This window comes from Anser cygnoides, chromosome 21 (assembly GCF_040182565.1).
Source record: "Anser cygnoides isolate HZ-2024a breed goose chromosome 21, Taihu_goose_T2T_genome, whole genome shotgun sequence".
Lineage (NCBI taxonomy): Eukaryota > Metazoa > Chordata > Aves > Anseriformes > Anatidae > Anser > Anser cygnoides.
The window spans coordinates 7,000,251-7,017,298 of NC_089893.1; the positions used below are offsets into that span (position 1 = coordinate 7,000,251).

The following is a 17,048-nucleotide window of genomic DNA, read 5'->3' on the forward strand; positions in this document are numbered from 1 at the left end:
TAGGACGGGAGGGCTCGAAGCTCTTCCAGCCATCCTCAGGTGCTCGCTCTTGGGGTGCTTTAAAGGAAATATTTGGGCTTTTCTGTGGGCGGCTGATCCATGTCAACCTGAGCACCTCGACCAGATGGGATTGGGCAGCATCAGGCTTTTGTAGGGCTCTCCAGCACCCCCGCTCCATGCTTGTAAAGGATGCAAAGAGCACCCCCTAGGTCAGCCCGTAGCCCCCATGTTTGACCCCTGTGGGATAACCAAGCTCTTCACCGAAGCACATTTAATTGGCACTGCTGGTTTATTCGTTTGAGTCCTGTGTTAGCATCACAGTGTTCAGGAGCATTTATTTCCAGCAGATCCCCCTTATTGTTCTCCCGCTCTTTTGTGCTGACAAACCCGTAGGAAAAAATATTTTCCGTTCCCGAGCGTTGAGACGTTAGCACCGCTCCCGTGTACGTGTACAAATACCTCAAATATACAAATCCAGGTGTGTATCTCAAACATACGAAGACGACGGGACGTCGTCTGGCTCCTCGCTGCCTCTTGCTCGGAGCTGCCAACCCCGCTCTCCGAACCGGCGATGAGCGAGCGGGTGCAAAGCGGGCAGGTCAGCGGAGGCGCGGGCGCGCCAAGCCGAGAATTTCCTCTGGTGGGTTATTTTATTTTGCCTAATTGTTGGTGAAATTTCTGCAAATTGGCAATTATATTCCTGGGCTGATTGCTTACCCGGCTAATTTGCAGAGCTCTCATTTGGCAGGAGTGCTTCGTAGCGTTCGCCATGAAATATGGCCTCGTCCTCCATCGGCAGAATTTCTCTCTTTTTAGACATTATTTGTTCTGCCCGCGGGGCTTTCACACGTGAAACCTTCACACGGAGGGAAGTTATTTTTTTTTTCTCTACTTTCCCAGGTAACGGGTGTTCGGGCACTTCCGTTCGGGGGTGCTGCTTGGCAGTAGGTCCGTCCATGCGTCTGTCCGTCTGTCCGGGGTGACCTGATGTGCACGAAGCCACATCCAGGCTGCATTTTGCTGGGGCGGGCAGGGTGCAGCTCCACGCTCGAGGAGTTCAGGTTCTTATCGAAACCTCCAGGCTGTGCAAAACGCCAAGCCTTCCAGCCGGGCAAGGATCAAATGCTGTCTGATTTTTCAGCCGTGAGGGTCAGGGAAATGGTGCTTTCTTTTTCAACCCGGTGGGAGCTTTGGGGTGAAACGTCTTCATCTGGAACCTCTTCCTCCCCCCGCTCTGTCTCTGGGGAAGTTCGAATTGATTTCAAATGGAAAAATGCCTCCCCACACCTAACCTTTGAGGAGTCCTGAGCCTCAGTCTCCAAAGCACCGGCAAGTGGTTTTTCCGCCTATCTATCAGGCCCGTCTGAAATTGCAGTTTAATTCTCCGTATTTGCTCTTGTACTGTGTATTAAGATACAGCGAGTTTATCCAGCAGTCCAGCTGTTTTGAAGATAATTACTACAGAACTCAACCTGATGTAAAATAATCCTCCCGGGCAAGCAGCCAAGCGCCTGAGATTTATCCTCCAAAGACTGAAACCTCTCCATTACCCTTAAGAGTCGCACAGATAGGAGCGGGTGTCTCATGACAAATATATTTTTGTGGTAATTAACGGTGGGCTGCGAGAAGGGCTGGGGTGTCTCTCGGTGGTGTCCAACCTCAGGATACTTTCTCTTTGCGTTGATGGATGCGTGGAGCCTTCCGTGGGTGCCAGCCCGTGCTTGTGTTGAGGGCTCACGCCGTGCTTTGGTGGCAGCTGCTCGAAGGCAGCCCTCGCGCTGTCCTGGCCCGATTTTCCCTCTTTGCCATCCAGGGACAGCTGTCGGATCAGTTTGCTCAGGCTGCACGGCGGCTCCTTCCATCTCAGGTGTGCCCTGGCCCGCGTTTTAATCAGCTCGCCAACATCCTTTCTTCTCCTGCAACCGCGGGACACCGCCGGAGTCGTCAGAGCCGTGCCCGCGTTGTCCCGGGTTGAAAGCGGCGGCGCTGGGACCGTCACCAGCCCCACCAGGACGGCTGAGTCATAGCGGTCGGAGCCCGGCATCGCCACGCGTTAATTACCCGTACTTAACTGCATGGCTAACCGTGACAGCGAAACAGTTATTTCTGTCTCTGCCTGCCTGTGAAGGTGGTGGGAAAAAAAAAAAAAATCAGAAAAGGGAGAAAAAAAAAAAAAAGCGCTAGCAAAAAGAAAAAAAGAAAACCCATCCCAAAACCCACACCGCACACGTCGAAGGCTCCAGGTTCTCGGCTGTTCGGGGCTGCGAACACCGTGAGCAATAAACTCTGCTTTTCTTCTCCTCCTTTTGATTGAAGAACACTAGAAATCAGGCAGGGAGCAGGTGCTGCATTGTGTTAGATTAGCACTGATTGAATTCTTACACAGGCGCTGATTGAGGCGCGCGCGCCGCCAGCGCAGGGCTCGGTAAACACCGGCGTGCCGCGAGCCTGGGGGGGGGGACTGCAGGATCGGTCCCTTCGTCGAGTCCCTCGGGGCTGCCGAGAGCCTTGGCAGGACTCTCCTGGCATCTTTTCCTCTCTGTTGGGCTACGGAGGACGAGAGTGGGATGAGAGGAGAGCTGGGTTCCCTGGTGAGATGCCACCTCCCTCCCTGCATGGTCCTGGGGTGCTCCCGCTGATGCTTTCCAGGAGAAGCAGCGATGCCCTATGGTAAATGCTGACCGAGGCTGGAGGTCTCTTTGGAGAGGATGGGAGGATGCTCAGCTCATCTCTGCCTTCCTCGAACCTCAGTGTCTGTGAGGCCGTTCTCACCTTTGTCCTGGGCCTGATTTTGGGGAGAGATTGCAGTTATTTAGGTGCCTCTCTGGGCAAGAGAAGGCGCCGCGCCGGGCTGCTTGCAAAGCCCACACCACCAGGGCAGGGCAGCCCAGCTGGGGCTCCGTCCAGAAGCATTTTTCCTGGGCTGGCTGCCCGGCTCGCTGCCTTCATTTTCATCTCCATTCGGGAGATCAGGTGTGGCTGCACGCATTGACTTATTCCGATGTTAGCATTTAAGTGCCATCTGCTCTATAAACATCCCCATTGATTTGCTCTATCAAAAGGCCTCCCACTTTATTTCTTTTGCCGCCGCCTCATATTTTCTTATGAAGATTTCTATTAAGCTAATAACGGCTGTCGGCCCCCGGGGGCTAAGGCTGACTCTTTCTGATCCTCCCCGCTGCGATGGGTGTGCGGACACAACTGGACCGAGCAGCACAGCGGGGTGAGGAGCGAGGGGAATTCGGGGCTGTGGTTAGAGACTGGTTGTTTGCAGCCCCGCTCTGGTCCTGAGGGCAGAGACCATTGCTGTTATCCTCAGACCGGCGCTGCGTTTCAGAGCAGACTGAAACAGTCTGGAAACACAGGAAGGGTTTTAGCAATCTGGGAGCAATCTGGGACGCACTGGGATGCACTGGGAAGGAGGTTGATGAGAGCAACCAGATGCAAGTTTCCTCTGGCTTGGGTGTCACAACATCACGGACCCACGTGCTGGCTGGTGGCCCCAAAAGGCACGTTTGTCCCATGGGAAACACAGGCAGGCAGAGCTGGGGGCCGTACACACGGCGGGTGCATGGATATCGCCTCCTGCTGTAGCCCTGGGAAGCTGCCACGGGGCACGTTTGCTCAGGAACGATGCCTGGGAGCACAGCGCCTGCACCTCTGGGTGGTTTCCCACTGCCGTGGCGGTGGATGGATATATGGTGGCACAGATGTATGGAGAAATGTATCCTATAAACACGGATTGGCAGAGATATCACCAGAAACAGGTGGAGAAGAGAGAGACGAGTGCTTCTTATTTTCATACGTGTTCCAAACAAGAAATTAACTGAGGCACAGAGCATCTCAGGGAATAGCTCGGGACCAGAAGTGGCCCCAGGAGTCAGAAATCTGTCTGGTTGTCTTGGCATCCAGGCCACTTTTTTGCTAAGGAGGGAAGATGTCCAAGCACAAACAAGTGTGCAGAAGGAGATGGGACTTGGTAGAACTCAGGAACAACACCGGAGGTTGAGAAACCTGCGTTCTGGGTGTTCGTAGGGGAGGTTTGGTGTCAGCGCTGCCTCCAGGCTGTGTGCAGGGCAGGAACGTGGTGGGTCCCTGCAAGAAGGGGCCCTGATCCGGAGCTCCCTGGACTTGGTACAAACATTTCTGCAGGCTGCTGGGGGGGTTCTGAATCACGGATGTGTTTTCTCATCAGAAACTCACGTTTCGAAGCAGTTGTGGAATCAAACAGGAGCTGGAAGGGAGCGTGCCCGGCGCCCGGCCCCGTCTCGCTGATGTTGTCGGGAGGCATCGCTGTGTCTGTCCCTGCAAGCTGAGCATAAAAGAAACGAGAAGTGAAAGAAGGGCTTTAGGAATGAGAAGGAAAGCCTAACTCGCCTTAAAAGAGCTGACTGCGCTTGCTGGATTTGCTCGATTCGGAGCATTAATTCAGAAAATCCAGTGAAGGGCTTTGGGGAGAAGATGCGGGCACCTCGCTCCTCTCTGCTTGTCCCTTCCCCGTGCCAGCAGGATTAGTTTGGGAGCTGTCAGCAGCACAGCTTGGCCCGCGTTGGCGTTGGCATCATTACCAGTGAGCCTACTGGAGGCAAAAGAGTTAAAAAAAAAAAAAGAGTTAAAAAAATGGAGTGTGGGAATGCCAAAATCTTGGACATAATCTGCCTACAGCCCTTCAGACCTGGGGGAGGAAAGGGACTGGAAACTGGTTTGAAATGGTAGAGACGTAAGGTTTGTGCTCCAGCCACGGGGAGACAGCTTTATTTTGCTGTGTTTGAGGACTGCTTTAAATCGTCCAATTCAGGCTGGTGTAGAAAAGCAACATTTGAAAGGCATCAACGCCAAGCAGAGCTGTGTATCATTGAGCAATTAGAGCGAGCTGAGCAGCAGCGGAGCTGTTGCCTGAGGACTGGGCGCAGACCCCCCCCCCCAAATCGATGTCTGCTGGAGCTTGGCATCAACCCCAACCTCTGCAGCCCCCCAGGTATCCAAAAGGCTGCACGAAGCCCCAGGGTATGAGCGTGCCACAGAGAATCGGTGCTGTTTTGTGCGGTTTCACCCCCTCGGGGCCTCGCGGCGAGAGTTAAGTCTTGACTTGTGATGCCTCGCAAAGACAGCTCCCGCCTTCTTCATCATCTTGTTATTATTCTAATGTCTGGGAGCTGCAGTCATGGACCAAAACACCATTAAACTCTCTGAAATGGAGTAACAAGACAGCCCCGGCCCTCGCAGCCTTATTATCTTTGCAGATGGATATTTTATATTTAGCAACCTCTAATGTATCAATTTGGGCTTTGATTTTTCACGGGGAGCAGCTTCTATATCTGGTGCTGGAGAACGGGCAGGCAAAAACGGTGCCGCGGGGGAACCGGCGGAGAGAAAACCTCCCCGGCCAGCCCCGCCGCACGGCATCCCGACGGGGATGGAGAGGAGGGTCCCGAGGGATGCTGGAGGACAGGGGGGGTCTGCTGAGGGGGGAGGATTTGTGGTGGTCCTCAGCTCACCTGAGGGCGCCTGGGGAATGCTAGCGGCACGGTAGCGGTGGGCCAAGCAATTAATTAAACTCGCAGAAATTGAGAGCTGGCGGTGCAGGGCTTTGCGGGGGGCGTTGGGCTGGCTGGTACGCGGAGCAGAGGGAGTAGGAAGGGAGGCTGTGGAAAAAATAGTAGAAAACATGGAAGTTTAGGCTGGCCGTGGGGATGCGGCTGGGACGTGCGCTGGTATTGCTATGGAAATCGCTGTTGCTGCGTCCTTGCCAGAAGAGGAGCTGTGCCTTGGAGATTCCCGCGTTGGGCAGGATTGTGTTGGCCCTAAAAGAGGAGTTTTGGTCTAGTTGGAGGGAGCAGGGTTTGTCCTAGAAGGAAAGACAGGGCCACACAACCCGAGTCTGGGACCCCGGAAGGGGTCTGCGCATCCCAAACGGGGTGGGCAGAAGGAAAACCACGGATGGCCCAGACTGGAAGAAGGGTGCCAGCAGAAGGGACTGGGAAATAAGACGAAGCGCCTCCTGCCTCTGCCTTGGGAATAAATACCAGGATGACAGTGACGGAAGCCCAGCCGCCGCGGTCCTGCCCTCGGGGAGTTTTTGTGCGAGACCCGCCGTCACACGCCGCAGATGCCATTGTACCCGCGGTTAATTTGACGCTTTACATTGTTGGGAGAGGATTAGAGGAGCTGCGTGTTTTGATGGCCTGTTTCTAATTTGCATATTTAACGAAGCGGGAGCTCAGCCAGGTTCTGTTCTTTTGTGTTTACTTCTGAGGAGCTGTGTTTATTTCCGATGATTACAAATAAATCTCCTCTGCCTTTGCTCCAGCCGCCTGGAATAAAAGGCATTCAGAGCCCGTTAGCTCTGTAGCTGGAGCGGTACTGGAAAAAGAAGGAAAAATCCCAGCAGGATTCCCCTGCAAACATAACCAACAATTGCTTCTCAAAGCCAGAGGTGCCTGGGAGCTTGCTCTGCCCCTCGGACAGGTGCTTTTGGCTGGAAGCCTCCCGTGCCAAAGCACCATGCCACCACTGCCGGGGGGCTTCGACACCCACACAGGGGCTGCGAACCTTTGAGAGCCTTCCTGACCCCCTCCGTGTCTGGGTGTCACAATAATACGGGCACCCCGCGTCCCTGCACTGGGTGCCAAAGCCTCCTGCACCCCGGTGTGAAACCGGGGCAAGCTCAGCCCGCGGACCCCCAGGCTGTGCTCCTGTCCCCAGGACAGGGTCCTCTGCGCTGGTGTGGCTCTGAGTCACTTCTCCCTTGCTCCCGATCTGGGTCAGATATTTTAGCTTCTGAAAACTGGGTCAGCTGGCGAGTTTGCGACTGGTTTTGGCATCTCCATTTGTCATTTTGAAGAGACACGCTGCCTACAGGAGTGAAAAATGGTTTGGGGCTGAAGGACTGTAAAAGTATTTAAAAGTATGGATTTGTTTGTTTGCATAAGGAAGCGGGAGGGTTGCAGGTCGATCCGGAGCTGAGCATCTCCCCCGAGGCTCTGGCTCTTCCCGTAGCCACGCTCTGCAGGTGCAAAAAGATTTTTCTGGGCTGCTTGGGGTGCACAGCACCATTATGTGTGTCCCGAGCATCCCATCCCTCAGGAAACTAGTACCAAAAAGCCTCGTGCTGTCCCTGGTGCGTTATTTCCCTCCCCGCAGCGCAGGGGTGAGGGCAGCCCTGGCTCCACTCCGCACAGCCGCAGGCTTGGTCCTGGTGCTTGGCCAAGCCACTGCTGCAGGTAAAACCTGAGACCTGGAAAGAGAAAGGCTGGGAACGAAGACAGCGGGTGTTATTTCACGTCCCGTGCATGGGGAAAGTGCTGTCGGTGTCATTAATGAGGCTGGGCAGGCGCCTGCCGTGGGAGCAACGCGGGGGTCCCTGCTAATAGGTGCGGGAGGAGGGGGGCAGTCACACAGTGCCGCCAAACACAAAGGCCAAGCTCGCGGAGTTATTTGTATTGTTGACACTAAGTGAAATAATTCCTCAGAAAACTTCAGAATTAGCATTTATGGATGAGGAATGGGTGCAATTAGAGGGGAAGCAGCGGAGCGCCGGTACCCCCAGCTCCCTCCTTCATGCATCTTCCCACGCTGCCGCGTTTGGGTTCATCGCCCCTGTCTCTCACGGGGTGCTGGCGTCGGTACGGCCTCTCCCGTCCCTCTGCGGAGCGGGGGGATAAATACGGGGCCGGGGAGATGTCACCTGCCAGAGGCCACGATTGTCAGGGGGAGCACGGGGAGGAACGGAGCTCGGGCAAAGCACAGCATCCAGGTCTCGCCCCTTGCTCCTCACCAAGCTGGTCTGGTGGAGGGCGGACACAGTGGGAGGCAGCTGAAATGCTGCAGGCTCCGAGAGGTCTCTGCTCGGAGGAGACGATGGTCTGAGTGGGGTGGACGTGGAGCAGACGGGGTGGGGTGCACTGCGTGAAGACGGGCTGCAAAGGGGAGCCGGGACGGGGCAGGTCCGGCGTGGTGAGGGTTTGGGCTGATGCTTGCGTCTCTATCCCGAGCTATTTCCCCTGCCTCTCTGATGTGTTTTTTTTCCAGGTGAACCAAGGAGACAGGAAGGGGTTATTTCCCTCCTGCCTGACACATCCTTTATTTTCTTTTGTCCCTTCCGGACTCGTAACGGAGCGATTCTTCTGGAGATGGATATGGTGCCTCCAGGAGACTGTTAATGTGGGTTTGTCTTTGTTCTTAATTAGATCCCTTCAAGGGAAAACCTCCTGGCCTGCTTTATTATCCAGCTTTGTCAGAGCTTGTCTGCTTTATCTAAACACTTTGAAGAAGTCTCTTTACCTGTTTGCTTACCGGAGACATTATCATAATCCTGGTCAATTGGAAATGGGTAGCAAAGACGGCTCAGCAGACGAGGGAGTGCTGGCGGCTTAGCAGCTAATGGATATCGCTTTCGGAGCCTGGGAAAGAAGTTGGCAGGGCGCTCCTCGTGTCGGGGTATTTATCGGTGTGTGCCTCTGAAGTGCTGATTTCCAGGGCCCGGGAAATCTTGGGGTGGGAAGGAGAGGTTGTGTGAGAAGGGAATGGCAGGCTCTTGGTGCCAGCCGATAGACTACATTTTTTTCTGCTGGCTCTGATGGGTCGCCAAGAGGGCATGGAGAGCTCGCTAAGGGTAGGTTTTTTTTGGGTCCAACCCCATCTGCAGTTGCAGAGCAGAAAGGATCTGCTGCTAAATGAGCTACCGAGCAGCAGCAACTGAAGAGCGGGCTAGAGGAACGGGGAGAAGGGGCTTTTGTCTCATTGCTCTCAGCGTGACTCTGCTCAGAGGTGTTCCCAAGCCCGTCGCCGCGCTGAGCATCCCCGGCAGCGCACAAAAGGCACCCCGCGTGCTTCCTCCCGTCTCTGTAGGTGCTGCTGTATCTGCGGCGTGCTCTCGTGCCCCAGCCCTTGTAGAAATGCGTGCCTCGGTAATTTCTGATGAAATCTGGATGACTTTCCCTGAGCTCTCTTTTCTTTGGAGAGCAAGCCCAGCCCGTTCCGTGGTAGCCCTGTGTGCATTGCAGGTGCCAAATGTCATACTCCAAAGCAGAGAGGCTCGGTGGGGGTGGTCCCTGCCTTCACTGAAGCATGAGGGCTTCCCTCTCCTGTTTACTATGAGTTTTTTTTTTAAGAGCAATCCCATTCGTCATGTGTTATAGGCAAGGGAGGGGGATGCCATCCTCACTCTTCCCCATGGAGGACATCTGCCCGTGTTATGGGACTCACCGTGGCCCCATGCAGGTGTGGCTTCCAGCCTGAAATGCCAGAATTTGCTGCAAAACGAGCAGCCCCTGCTGCCAGGGGGCATGTACCAGCCCCAAACACCCTCAGAAAGCGTGCGATGAAGCCGGGCAGTGGTGTTTGAACGTTCCCAGAGACGGCACGAGCGCGTCTTCCCTGTCACTTCAAACCCTAGTCCTTGTACTTCACCCCTAATGAGGGGACCCGGGAGTACCTCGGAGGGCTTTAGTCTGGATATTTATACGAGCGCAGACATGCAAGTTGTCTGTTTTACATATTACTGCCCTGATTTTTCAGTGCACGCAATGAATAATTTACAGAAACCGTGTGTAAGTATCTCTTTATTATTCATTATAATGAAGTGAGACAGCAGTAATAGTCCACTAGACTGAAATCCCCTAGGGCTGAACTTAACTAGGCTGCGCTTAGCTCTCCCCCAGTTAATTTGAGTGGAGGGAGGGCTCCGTTTCCCAAAAAGGACGGTGCCGTGCGCTTGGCACGAGGCCACCTCGCCGAGCAAGAACGGGCTCGGCTCCATGCAGCTCGCCCAGAACACTGGCCCCAAAATGTGAATTTCTGCCACGGGGATGGCACGAGGGTGCTCGATGTCCAGGCAGGCTCCAGGAGGGCTTGCTGTGGCATGGCATGGCCTCAGGACCTTTGGGCTTTCCAGGAATCCACGTGCAGTGTGGCTTGTGTGGATGTACGGCTCCCACAAGGGGAAAATGCCTTCTTTGCAGGAGGATGTATGGCTTGTGCCTCCGAACCGAGCGTCCAGGAGGACCCCGAAACACGCCGAGTGCCTCCCCTCCACTCTGCCCGATTAATAATCTGCGTCGAGCTGATTAATAATCTGCACGGGGCTGATGCTTGGCAGCCCGGCATGGGAGGCATATACCACCCCGAACCTCTGCATGAGATGGGGACGGGGACGGGGGCAGCCCCCCTGCCTGCCTCCGAATTTACAGACATGCAGAGAGGGACCTTCGGGAGCTGTTTGGCTCACTTCAGGTGCCTTTCCCTAAGATCTCGGCTGCACAAAGCTGCAGCCGCCAGCACGAGCTTGTGCCTAGGGTTGTTTTTCTGGCTTGCTCTCACACCAAGAGAAAGCTCTTCGACTGCGGTCCTTGGGTGGGAAAAGCAAAGCTCCCGAGAAATGTTCAGCTCTTAATTTAGCCAAATGCACGGTGGTTTGGCTGCGGGTACTGCGGAGGCAGCGAAGGCCAGAAGTAAATAGATCGAGAAAATCTATCAAATGGAATGAAAAAGCCATGTTCTTCGGGAACATTTTAATTCCACTTTTTTCCCCCCCCCCCTCTGTTCTTTGCCAAGCGTAAGTCAGCACCGCGGACTGGAGCTCCCCAGCCTTCACGTGTCTCGTGGCGGGAGCAGGGAGGGAGGGAGCCAGGCAGGAAATAAATAATTGAAATGACTGTGTTGTGTTTTCAAGGCACTTGTAGGATTTACAGCTGCTTATCCAAATGTTCCCTTCTCTTCCTGCGTGCTGGCTCGCCGTCTCTGGCTGTTTCGCTCCTTCCTCTCTCCCCGCACGTGCGCGTGGCCCCTCTCCCCCGCCGCGGCGGTGTATATCACACCGGGATGGCTCGAGGGCTGTGCTGACAAGCCAAACTGTCAGCAAATTTTACAGCTTCATCTGAAATCCTCGGCGAGCAGGGGGTGCAGGAAGTCTTTGCGGTGCGCGGAGGTCAAACGTAATGGGTTTTTCATCTGCGCCTCCCCAGAGCCGTGGAAAAAAATAAAATAGAGGGAACCTGCTGGTTCTGTGAAATTTCCAGGGATGGGGGATGCGCGGTGCTGGCGTGTGGGCATGGTGTGTGGGGGGCACATGGGCTCCTTGCTGGAGGTTGGGGCCGGGGAGCTGGTGGTGCAGCTCCCATCCCACACACGTCCCCCTTTTTGGAGCCGGGATGCTCTCCACGAACGCTGGACCAGTTTGGTGACCCTCCTGCTCTTCCTTCGCAGGTGTACCGTGGATGACAGGGTGACACGGGTAGCGTGGTTGAACCGCAGCACCATCCTGTACGCTGGCAATGACAAGTGGTCTATAGACAACCGCGTGGTCATCCTCTCCAACACCAAAACCCAGTACAGCATCAAGATCCACAACGTGGATGTGTACGATGAGGGCCCCTACACCTGCTCCGTGCAGACAGACAATCACCCCAAGACATCACGAGTCCACCTCATCGTGCAAGGTGAGTCGTAACGTTCGTGGTGCTGTTGTTGAGCCAAGCTGGAGGGTGTCCAGACTGGCTAAGGGCTCGGAGACCCTCTTGGTGGTGGAGATTGAGGCATCAGACCAACATCCATTGCTTTTGGTGGTCAATAGCTGGGGGACAAGGATCGGGACAAGTGTTCACTGTGCCAAGGCGAGATGGAGACGTGCTTCTGCACCTTGCTGTGTTGTACGGTTGTGACATGGGGAGGAGAACACCTGGAAACTGAACTTGGGGCTGGCTCCCTCCTTCTCCTACTCCCGTGCCCATCCCTGCTGTGCACAGGAGCCGTGGCTGCCGCTCGGTGCACGCGTGGCTCAGGGTTGCTGCAGTGGGGAGTTCTTACGAGGTGCTTCAGGAGAGCCGAAGGCAACTGCACCAGGCTGCGGGAAGGAAAGCAGATTGTGTGAGCAGGGCTGCAAAGAGCTTTTGGCACAGGGCTTCGTAGGGGGGCGTGTTGGCATAGCAGCTGCTGTTGGGTTGAAAAGCAGCATCCCTGAGTCTCTTCCCATGGGGAGGATCTCGGTGCTGGCAGATCAGAGGTGCCCTCAGCAGTGTGGGCTGCAGCGAGCCTTTCTGAGAGCCTTTTTTGCACCGTTTTTTGCCTGATCCTGGTCAGCTGGTTAGTCCCCAGCCCACCAGCTTGCGTCCCTCTTCCCCAAACCCTCCTGCCTGAGGACGCTCCCTATGGAAGCACACCAACCCTACCCTAGCACAAGCAGTGGGTGCACCCTTAGGACATTGGGGTAAGGGATCCAAACTGCTCGAGCCCACCATCAAGGCGACCCCATGGGGTGGTGGGGCTGGCCCAGCTGTGAGCATCACCAGGACATTTCCTGGGGGGGGGCTCCGTTGCTGGAGGTCTCTGCTTGGCACCCCAGCTCCATCGGGTGTTGCCTCCGATCCCGGCTCCTTTGCACCAGCTATCGGCTTTTGTCCGGTCTGTAGATTAATTTTTCAGAGTTAGTGTTAGTTCAGGTTAGATAAAGATAATGAAAGTTTCCTAATCCTCTTAAAGAAGATTTATCTGGCTGAGTAGAAAGCTCTCGGAATACAATAAAGCGTGTATAAAACCAGGACCTAATCTTTCCTTTAATTTCAAACAGCTGATGGGTATTGATTTTGCAATGAGCAAATCTGAAAAATTTCTCAGCCTCAACATGTGTCTGAGAAGCCTCCAACACGGATATGTATATATTTATGTATCCTTCTCATTTGGAAGAGGCACGGTTCGATTACGGCCACTGATCAAAGCAGGGAAAACCTCCCTCGGCCTGTCAGCTCCCCGCGAGGTACGGGCAGGCGTGGGGGACGGTGACGTTGGGCATCTTGCTGCTTGCACAGGCTGCTCTGGGCTGGTTTCCCTGCCAAATCGCCGTGGGATTTAGTGGTGGGGCTCCGCACCGGTGATGCTGGAGCAGAACGGGGAGGGCTTGGCTTTGAAAGAGGGGAGCAGAGCACGGAGCATCCCCTCCGCCCCTTGGTGATTTACGTAGGAGCCGTCCATCTTCAAAGTTTAATCGGTTTATTCTGTCTGCTCTCTAATCATGCTAATCCATCCAGTCAACACCTGTGAAGTACCCGAGCGCTTTCAGCCTAATGAAATTAACACCAGCCGGCAGCGCCGTGCAGCCCCGACAGCCCCTCGCCCTGCAGAGGCGAGCTGGGACGGGTGGGTTTGTGCCGCCCCACAGGGGCCTTCTGCCCAAGAAACCCCTCTCCCTGGCTCCCATCAAGCCACGGTGGTTTCCCCAAGGATTTTGGTGGGGCTGGGGGGTAGCAATTGCACTGTGGACCACCCGGGGAGCACCATCGAGGCAGGGCTGGTGCAGCACGTGGGGATGCAGCAGAGGCTGCAACGAGCACGTTAGCATGAGAGCAAGAGCGATTACATCTCCTCCTCTTCTTCTCCCCTCTTCATGCTCCAGCTCGCAATAAATCTCCGGCACCTAACGCCCAATATCTTGCCTAGTAAAATCCCCATGCGATTATCTTATCTCATTAAAGCAAGGCCAAAAATCCTTTTATTCCACAAAGACGCTGGTGCCAAGAGCCGCAGCGGCGAGGAGCGGAGGGGAGCAGAGGGAGCGCAGGCTGCAGTGCAGCCGTTCCCTGGCCTCGGAAGGGGGAAGGCGAGGGACAGTTTGCATCCGAAGCGACTGCCTGGTAGCAAGGCTCAAAGCACACAATTTGCCTCATTTGTTCTGCCAAGAAAATCCATCTGTAGATGCCACCGTGCTGTCTTGTGGACAGGGTGGCAAGGGAAGCAAATCCTGCTCTGTTCCCGCTCCGTCTCCAGCACCACTGCTCAGCGCTGCTTTGTGGTGGCTCAGAGCAGGAGGCACTGCCGAGCAAGGCAGGAGCTGAGGGAGAACAGCACAGCCCTTCGCTCAGGGAGCAGTTTTCGTGCATGCAGGCCATGCAATTGCCCAATGCCCCCTTTCTGTCCAAGCTCTCCTGGCATTAAATATGTGCGCCAAGCTCGGGACCCTCCTCTGCAGAGGAGGCGGCTGTCCCGGCGGCATTCCCCACACGAGCAGGCAGTGATGACCAGTTAGCATCCGTGTTCAGGTCAATTAATTTATATTTGTATTTTGCAAAACTAAAAGTTGCCCAGATAGATTATTGATTCTTTGTCCCTGTGTTCAATTTGGTTTTAATTGTGCTACTGCAGGGCCAAACCTTCCCTCCTAGCAACCCGGCGATAAATCTGCCAGTGAGTCACAATCAACAGTAAATGTGTCTCTTCGTGTCATTATTAATATGTCTCTTGGATTGGTTCATTACAGCAGTTAACAGTGGTTTATAAGAGCGGAGATGGCGGGCGGCCAGCGAGCTTTTTTCTCTCCCCTTGTATTTTTTCCTGGCGGCTCCCCATGACGACAGGACGGGTGCTTGCAGGCATGTGAGCGGTGTTTTGGCATGTCAGCCTGTGGTGGGGAGAGTCCTGAACATGGAAAGGTTGGGATTTCGTGTAGTGCAAGGAGAGCGTGAGCTGCCCGATCCTCCTCTCATCATCAAGAGCCTGACCGGGGGGTGCTGTGGGGCCAGGGGCTCCTGTGCTGCTCCCTCTGTCCCCGGTGAAAGGGAACCTGAGTGGACCTCCCGGGGGAGAATCGAGGGGAGCCTGCACGGCAGGGTGGCTTTACTGGCACTAATGGCACCAAAGGAGCTCTAATTCCTCCGTCAGAGCAATTAGTGGAAGGCTAAGCCTGCACTGAGCTGTTGATGAATGTAGCCAGGAACTGCGACTTTCGGGGAGAGGAGTGAAGGCAGGGTCCTCTGGAGCACGGGGACGGGTGCACAGGACCTCAGGGACCCTTCTTGTCCCCAAATGTGACCTCTTGGAAAGCCACCACCTGTCCTCAGAGGGGCAGTGAGCCAGGAGACCGCACCACGTCGCACTGCAACATCGATCTGGTGCCAGGAGTGCAGGCAGGGCACAGCCGTGCCTCCTTGACCCGGGCTGTTGCAAGAGCCAGGATGTATTTCAGGCCTGAATGCCGAGCTCAGGGTCGGTGCTTTGGAAGAGGCTGTGGGTGTTAAAGAGCAAGGCTGGCGTCCTTCCGGCAGCAGAGGATGAGGAAGGGAGGGAGGGAAGGCAGCAAAACGCAGGCAGCGGCGGGGCGAGCGCTGCGGCAGGGCGAGCTGAGCAGAGCGGAGAGGGTAGGAAGGACGAGGAGAAGAGGTAGGAGGAGGTAATGAGAAATGGGATGGAGGGAATGAGAGCGAGCCTTTCCCGAGCGCAATAAATGGTTAATCAAGAAGTTATAGTGATGCTGCAGAGCCAGGCACAGTCAGGCGGTGCCACTGACGCAGCAGAGCATCCTGCAGGCTTGGTGGGGGACTTTTCTTCTGTGGCTGGAGAAATGTGGGATAGCGTTTGGGCTGACAAGAGACGCTGGTGGGACTTTGTAGATATCTGCTAACAAGGAATATTTTCCAATTTGCAAGTATTTCTGAAAAATCTGCTGGCTGACAACGCCGTGCCTGTGTGCCGAAGTGGTTTCGCGCGGCGCGGCGTTGCTTTGGGATCAGAGCACAGCGGCGGGTGGAGAGCTCAGCGGCGACCATCAATACTGTCCACCCGTACCAAACAGTGGTCGTTGGTATTCCTCAGATGTCCTCTATTTCTGATTTATTTAGAGAACCCTCCTCTGTACTGCCTTAATCCCACTCACCATAGATTTTTCATTAAAGCCTCTCCCGGCTGTCGGCATCGTTACTGTTAGTTTCTGGTCGGTGCAATCCATTTTCCTGTCTCGGCGTTTCGCTGCTTTCCTCTCCCCACGAGCCAGGGCGGGTTTTGGAGGACCACGGCCTTTGTTCACGGTAGCAAAGTGCCGTTGGGTGTCACTTGGCAGCAGGTACCTGCCAGATCTGCTTACCCCGAATCGGTCCCGTCTCACTTGTCGCATCCTCCGCCTCTCGGAGTGACACCGAGGCGGCTGCAGCTCTTCAGCAAGCGTCTCTAAAGCAAATTGAGTCTTTATTTTTCCCTTCTTCCTGATAACAACTGACTTCTCGAGTCTCTGAAAGGGCAACCCCCCCACCAGCCTCACGCCGGTCTCCCCTAAGACAGGCTGTGCTGCAGGGCCCCCCCGCCACCGCCGCTTGCACAACCGCTGCTTTTAAACTTGCTTTTATCCTGCTACCTTTGATATCCAGGCAGGAGCTGAGACTGTGATACTTATTAAAACCTTACCGGGAGGCTGTACAGTGCATAACAAGGCAAGAGGAGCAGCTCAGCCTTCTTCAGTCGTAGGAAAGACCTGATAATGTGCTGTAAATGCAGAAAGTGCTTCACACGAGTGTCAGTGCTGTTGCTTATTATTAGGAGAGTTTGGCGGAGGGGTGCGCACGTGGCGCACAGCAGCGGCGGCTCAGCCTGGAGAAGGGAAAGGTTGGGAGCAAGCAGCAAGGCAGAAGAGCAGGATGCGGGAAAAGAGGAGATGGGTGAGGTGCCTGCAGTCAGGACGCGTTTGGGGAGGGGGTTTGGGGGTTCCTCTGGCTGGGGGTGCAGGTGGAGGTGGTCCACGGGGAGCTTCCAGAATCTCCAGTGGGGGATGAAGAGCAGCCCGTCTGGGTGGGCAATGTCCGGATGGTGTTGTCCGATGCCAAAAAGGGTCCTGCCACCGTGTTCAGTGGGGCCGGGATGGCAGAGTATGTCTGGGACTGAGGGTTCGCAGGGAACGGGAAGGAGTCTTGGATCATGCCACTGTCTCTGTCTCGCTGGATGATGCATGGTGTAAAAGCAAACCGTCCCTTTTCTGCCTGTCCTGAGTGCTCCACTCACTGTGGTATGGCCCCCAGCAGCAAAATGGGGCACCAGGAGGTGCTCCCCTCCTCGCCCCGAGTCTTGGAAGGCCGTGGGCTCAGCCCAGGTCCTCAGCACCCCCCCAAGCTCCTCTATTGGTATTTTTCAGAGAAGTGCGCAAAAATTGATGCATATTGGCTAAAATCGCAGGTTGGGACCACACAGCGACAGGCGGAGGAGGCTCCTTGCTTGCTTTTTCTCCCTTCTTGTTGTTCAAACTGCTCATCAGGTGGGCTGGCAAATGGGCCAGCAAAGTTTGGACACACTCTGTA

The 17,048-nt window shown here is 55.2% G+C and overlaps 1 protein-coding gene across 14 annotated transcripts in view; it reads left to right on the forward strand.

The window, feature by feature from the left end:
- Positions 1–17,048, forward strand: part of OPCML (opioid binding protein/cell adhesion molecule like) — a 335,964-nt gene that overhangs the window by 302,920 nt on the left and 15,996 nt on the right. For all 14 annotated transcript variants that reach the window (XM_066981359.1, XM_066981358.1, XM_066981354.1 and 11 more), the window contains one exon: positions 11,206–11,438. In XM_066981359.1, the coding sequence (XP_066837460.1) occupies positions 11,206–11,438 (233 nt within the window). The remainder of the gene's footprint in view (positions 1–11,205; positions 11,439–17,048) is intronic.